At 42.0% G+C, this 6156-nt stretch overlaps 1 protein-coding gene across 7 annotated transcripts; it reads left to right on the top strand.

Moving 5' to 3' along the window:
• The first annotated feature begins 186 nt into the window (after positions 1-186).
• LOC124022062 lies at positions 187-5159 on the top strand. 7 transcript variants are annotated; one of them, XM_046337119.1, is made up of 8 exons: positions 187-278; positions 739-880; positions 1050-1176; positions 2080-2333; positions 2430-2465; positions 2785-2940; positions 3559-3577; positions 4115-5159. In XM_046337119.1, the coding sequence occupies exons 2-8, from the start codon at positions 847-849 to the stop codon at positions 4260-4262; spliced, it is 774 nt and encodes a 257-aa protein (XP_046193075.1). In that variant the 5' UTR covers positions 187-278; positions 739-846; the 3' UTR covers positions 4263-5159. The 7 variants fall into 7 exon arrangements, with proteins under 7 accessions (XP_046193075.1, XP_046193078.1, XP_046193074.1 ...); XM_046337122.1 differs by lacking the exon at positions 2430-2465; XM_046337118.1 differs by having other exon boundaries at positions 2080-2465; positions 3557-3577.
• Positions 5160-6156: the final 997 nt, after the last annotated feature.

Below are 6156 nucleotides of genomic sequence, written 5' to 3'. Positions count from 1 at the left end.
TGAAGCCATAAGTGAAAGATATGAGTAACGATTTGGTCAGCCTGTTTTTTACAGATAAATCCCATTTTTACATGTTAAGACACTTCCAAAGCACTTTTAATAATGTCCACACGGTGGAGCTGATACCGTCTGGAACACATTGGGCGTGGGAATGACTTACCCCCCTCCTTCCCACTGCTGGGAACAGTCAAACGAGGCTGAACCACAAAGTGAAAGGATTTTCTTAGCTTGTGAGATTTGCCACTTGGACTGGACTATAGGGAGACTGGAATCAAATTGTAAGTATTTGTTTATTGCTGTTGTCATTTTTGGTCGTAACTGAACAGTCTAGAAAAACAGTAAAATCACACTATATGCTCCCAACAATTGAATGGGTAAACCTAAGAACAATTGTTTCGGCAATGCAGTGATTTATTTCTTAAACTCTATTCCCAATCTTATCTTGATCTCTGTCGTTTTCGGCATTGTTGATTAGTGCCCGTAAGTAAGATTTTCACTGTTAGTCGACAAGTATTATGACAAATTATAATTTTGCCAAAATGTTGGTGGGTTAGGTTTACTCTTTAAATTGTTGGGAGTGTATATAGTGTGAGACTTTATTTTTTTGTACATTGACCTTGCTCGCTTAGTAAGCACAAATGGCATGTTGAGTCAATGCTTGTATTAGTCAATGCATATTATTCAGGCTATCCACGTTGGCTCTCAGATTAATTTGTCTCAACCACTGATTGTTGTCAGGTGTGAACCTTTTCCTGTGAAGAGACCACTGTTTCTCAGAACCCCCTGTTTGTTTTTCTACGAAGGAGAAAGGCCTTAACATGGCATTGGTCTTCAGCTTGTCCACTCATGTTTCTCATCACTGGGACTGAGACATGCAAAAGTAAGGTATTATGCAGGCACAATTTGTAATACTTCTACCAACATAACTTCCAAAATGCTCACACTGAATGGTCTAGGAGTTTTGTTTTATCCAAACTACACTTGTCATTTGTAACATTTTCTGTACTACAGTCCTGTGTAATTTGGTTTTCTATCTATTGCTTAAACAGGTCTAAGTCAGGGCCCAGAGTTGAAGCAGGTCATCCAGGTGGACTCTGGGAAGGATGCAGTCCTAGAGTGCTCTGTGAACTTCAATGGGATATCTCCTGGTAATGTAAACATAGAGAAGGTCGTGTGGTTGTAACGGTTTTGACTTGAGGTTATTATTTATAGGGGTGCCAGGTAGGTTGTGCCTACCAGAGAAAACATTAGTTTCTCCTTTTAGTTTGGGTGGGAATGAGTCCCATCTGGTCCGTCAAGTCTACACCAATACAAAGGACGTATGTAAAAGTCAGGATGGAAATAAACTTTTCATAAACCCTTAAAACATTGAAAAGAACTTCAAAAACAATTATATTCTGTTGCGTGGGTTGTATTAGCAACAACAATGATTACACACATATAATAATATCACAATGAGTTCTGGTTCCTCCAGAAATGTCCTGTACCTCGGGCCTAAAGAGTCCTGCCCGGTAAAGGAGTTCAGTGAACTCAAGTGACTTTTGTCACGCGATGTTTGTCCGTTCGTTCCGTGTAGCGTAAACCCAGTATTAAACATACAATCAATATAACAATCAATATAACAATTACTTTACCACAGAACCTTAAAGCGGATCAACTCTTAATTAAGTCCTCAACTACCACTAACTACACAAATCACAGTATACATCACATCCAAACAAATGAAATACCGTATACAAAAAGGTGGTAGTCAGTCGGTCAGTCAGACAATCCAATCCGCCAATAGATCTCCCGCGGAGAAAGGCCACGAAGAACGGAGAGGTGTAGTCCAGGGACGCAAAGAGTGGATCCGATCCTGGGTAAACTCTCTTAGGCTACAAAACACACGTTTAACGGCAACAAAACAAACGGAATAGAGAAGCTTCGGAACTGAGGGTTGAACACATCCTCCTGCACGTCTCCATCACAACCCCTTTTTGCGCAGCTGATACTGGCTATTTAATTGGGAATTAAAGGGAAAGCGCCCTATTGGAAGGAGCTGCACTGAGACGGTTCAGAAAAATTCAGGGCCGTCACATGGTGGAGGCTGGACCAGAATGGTCTTCACAAAGGTGAACCTGTGTTCAAATGCAACATGTTCAATCAACAATCCTTCAATCCCAGGTTGCAGCTGAACCCAAAATATCAGCTTCCCATTCCACCTGCCAATGAGAAAGACAAAGTTGTGTCCCTGTTGGTAAAAGAAACCCAGCCTGAAGACGAGGGTCCGTATGAGTGTGTGGTGAACACTGACAGTGGAATCACAAATTGTAACTTCATGCTGAATGTCACAGGTAACCTCACAGGTCAGCTCACAGGTAACCTCACAGGTAACCTCACAGGTCAGCTCACAGGTAACCTCACAGGTCAGCTCACAGGTCAGCTCACAGGTCAGCTCACAGTTAACCTCACAGGTCAGCTCACAGGTCAGCTCAAAGCTTTTGGAGTCCAACGTTTATAGGTAGGGCCCTGAGTATTTCCCAGTCAGGAAAAACGAAGGGCTTTACACAGAATTTGAATTCAAAGTGCCTTCCTCACACCCTAACACTGACCATTTAGTATTCTCATTTTTGCATCATGATTTCCACTGTGCAGAGGATCCATCAAGAATTCTTGCTTTTCTCACATTAACCTCTATTAGTATCCAATATAAATTGACTTACCCTACAAACATGACCTAGTTGATTGCACACCTGAATGCGACGTGATTTTCAATTATATTGATTCTGATTTTGTGTGTTACAGTACGAGACCAGCACCAGGTTCCTGGAAATGTTGCGGATAAACAGGAAATTCCAAAGAACAGTTACATGAGTGTGGCTGCTGTATGTGTGGTAGTAGGCTCTCTTGCCATTGGACTGCTGCTTCTCAAGCTGTTTCAAGCCAGAAGACTCAGACAAGGTGAGCACCCAGGGTCATGTCCATTAGGGCACACTGTTGCAAAACGCTTCAAGATGTTATTCAGATAGTTCTTCCCCATTTCAGACTGCTTCTTTCCATTTCATGCCTAGTGAACATGACCCTGCTTTTCACAGTCTCCGCAGAAAGACTGTCTGGGAAGATTAGTTAAGTACTTCCTGTCCTAGCTAAATGCCATGATATTTTTTATTTATTTGACCTTTATTTAACTAGGCAAGTCAGTTAAGAACAAATTCTAATTTTCAATGATGGCGGTTTAACTGCCTTGTTCAGGGGCAGAATGACAGATTTGTACCTTGTTAGCTTGGGGATTCGATCTTGCAACCTTAAAGTTATTAGTCCAACACTCTAACCACTAGGCTACCGCCCCCAATAGAATAAGTGGAATGGAGAACTAACTGCTCAGACAAGAGGACTGAACTTAGTTTTTGAATTGTTTTAGTGTCTCTATTGCTGTCCTCCTTCCCAGATAGGAATTCAGAATTTGTTATTGTATTGTCAGTGAGTGATAAATCACAAACCATGGTAGAGCACACGGTATCAACCCTTGTATAAGGTTGCTTCTGGTTTCTCTTTCCATATGAACCCTTGATACAAGAGGACTCTGTTGTGCCAGAAGGTATGTTTGAGTATGTTATTTGTCTACCTAATGGAAGAGGATTCCTGTCCAAACTATCAGAGTGTATCAAATGTCTGTAAAATGCACTTTATAAAATGTCTCACCAACCACCAGGAGGCCCAGCACAAGAACACTAGGCTACCCTGGGGCGGCAGGGTAGCCTAGTGGTTAGAGCGTTGGACTAGTAACTGGAAGGTTGCAAGTTCAAAACCTCCGAGCTGACAAGGTACAAATCTGTCGTTCTGCCCCTGAACAGGCAGTTAACCCACTGTTCTTAGGCCGTCATTGAAAATAAGAATTTGTTGACTTTCCTAGTTAAATAAAGGTAAAAAATTACATGTATTTTTAAATTCCGGGCATTCCCGTGGTTGGCAGGCTGCATCACATCCCGCTGTGATTGGTAGTCCCATAGGGCGGCGCACAATTGGCCCAGCGTCGTCCGGGGTAGGCAGTCATTGTAAATACGAATTTGTTCTTAACTGACTTGCCTAGTTAAATTGAAAAAATAAGTGTTCCTATTGTCCCCTATGGAACCAGAGCCTCAGGATACAGCAGTCCCAGCAGAGCACAACCCCAGCACCAGGACAGGACCGTTTCCGTAGCGACAGATGTATTATCAGGGGTGCCATGGGCTCTCTTCTCTGTCGTTGCCATGTCTGCTCTGTCTCTCATGTCACATCGCTAACTGAATGTGAATGCTTTGCCTGGAGGAGGGAGCAATCTGGCTCAACACTATTCTGTTCCCCCTCTGCAGGAGAAATGGAGTGCACGCATTGTCTTGCTACCAAGCTAATTGTTAGCAGCATTGTCTGTAGTTGTTAATCACACCAGCCTATTCTTTCATAATTGTTTTATATATTGTAACTAAAACCTGATATGAAACAAATGCACATATTTAGTGGACATTGATTTGACAGTGAAGACACTAGTGTGATACAGTAGCAGTGTGTGAATTTGATCTCGACAGAACACATTTACTTTGTGCATCACAATTTGAATAAGTAATTTATTCAGAAGCCAATATTGTGTTTTAGTTAATTTGAGAGTTGCTTTAGTTGACAAATGCATGTTTTTTATTGTTACAAAGTGGGATTCAAATGTATTTAATTGTCATTTTTTTAAAACAATCTACATAAAATACTCTGCCAAAGTGGAAGAAAAAATAACACAAAAAAAGTGTAGCGACCCAAACAGCTGTGTTATGTATTATGCTGTTGGTTGTGTTGTACTTACCAGTACGCAGTGTTCGCAGGGTCCCACATGCCAGTCAATCTGCTATTGTGTCCTTTACCATTTGTACATTGTTAAAACACTGTATATATATAATATGACTTTTGTAATATCTTTATTGTTTTGAAACTTCTGTATGTGTGATGTTTACTGTTAATTTTTATCGTTTATTTCACTTTATATATTCACTTTATATATGATCTACCTCACTTGCTTTGGCAATGTTAACACATGTTTCCCATGCCAATAAAGCCCTTGAATTGAATTGGTCACAGTTGTTTGTATGGATATCCTTCATTTATTTGGCGTGGGCTATGGCCGAACAGTAGCCTGTGTGGAGTTGGGTTAATAAACCGTGAATTTGTCAACTCAAACCTCTGTCTGGACAATTGTATCTTTATGATCTTGCCAGGTCATGACAATACCTTTAAGTATTCAACCCCCTGAGTTGATACATAGTAGAAACACCAGCTGTGGGTCTTCCTATGTAAGTAAGAGCTTTATAAACACCAGCTGTGGGTCTTCCTGGGTAAGTAAGAGCTTTAGAAACACCAGCGGTGGGTCTTCCTGGGTAAGTAAGAGCTTTAGAAACACCAGCTGTGGGTCTTCCTGGGTAAGTAAGAGCTTTAGAAACACCAGCTGTGGGTCTTCCTGGGTAAGTAAGAGCTTTAGAAACACCAGCTGTGGGTCTTCCTGGGTAAGTAAGAGCTTTAGAAACACCAGCTGTGGGTCTTCCTGGGTAAGTAAGAGCTTTAGAAACACCAGCTGTGGGTCTTCCTGGGTAAGTAAGAGCTTTAGAAACACCAGCGGTGGGTCTTCCTGGGTAAGTAAGAGCTTTAGAAACACCAGCTGTGGGTCTTCCTGGGTAAGTAAGAGCTTTAGAAACACCAGCTGTGGGTCTTCCTGGGTAAGTAAGAGCTTTAGAAACACCAGCGGTGGGTCTTCCTGGGTAAGTAAGAGCTTTAGAAACACCAGCGGTGGGTCTTCCTGGGTAAGTAAGAGCTTTAGAAACACCAGCGGTGGGTCTTCCTGGGTAAGTAAGAGCTTTAGAAACACCAGCGGTGGGTCTTCCTGGGTAAGTAAGAGCTTTAGAAACACCAGCTGTGGGTCTTCCTGGGTAAGTAAGAGCTTTAGAAACACCAGCTGTGGGTCTTCCTGGGTAAGTAAGAGCTTTAGAAACACCAGCTGTGGGTCTTCCTGGGTAAGTAAGAGCTTTAGAAACACCAGCTGTGGGTCTTCCTGGGTAAGTAAGAGCTTTAGAAACACCAGCTGTGGGTCTTCCTGGGTAAGTAAGAGCTTTAGAAACACCAGCTGTGGGTCTTCCTGGGTAAGTAAGAGCTTTAGAAACA

This window comes from Oncorhynchus gorbuscha, unplaced genomic scaffold (genome assembly GCF_021184085.1).
Source record: "Oncorhynchus gorbuscha isolate QuinsamMale2020 ecotype Even-year unplaced genomic scaffold, OgorEven_v1.0 Un_scaffold_1284, whole genome shotgun sequence".
In the NCBI taxonomy this organism is placed as follows: Eukaryota; Metazoa; Chordata; class Actinopteri; order Salmoniformes; family Salmonidae; genus Oncorhynchus; species Oncorhynchus gorbuscha.
Note: the sequence above shows the minus strand (reverse complement) of the source record. Positions and strands in the feature narration are given on the sequence as shown.

Excerpts from the sequence above, each read along its gene's own strand:
- LOC124022062 (XM_046337115.1), top strand. The coding sequence starts at position 847 with ATGTTTCTCATCACTGGGACTGAGACATGCAAAA. Across the intron at positions 881-1,049 it reads TGGGACTGAGACATGCAAAA|GTCTAAGTCAGGGCCCAGAG; the intron begins GTAAGGTATTAT and ends TTGCTTAAACAG. Across the intron at positions 2,466-2,784 it reads CCTCACAGGTCAGCTCACAG|TACGAGACCAGCACCAGGTT; the intron begins GTCAGCTCAAAG and ends TGTGTGTTACAG.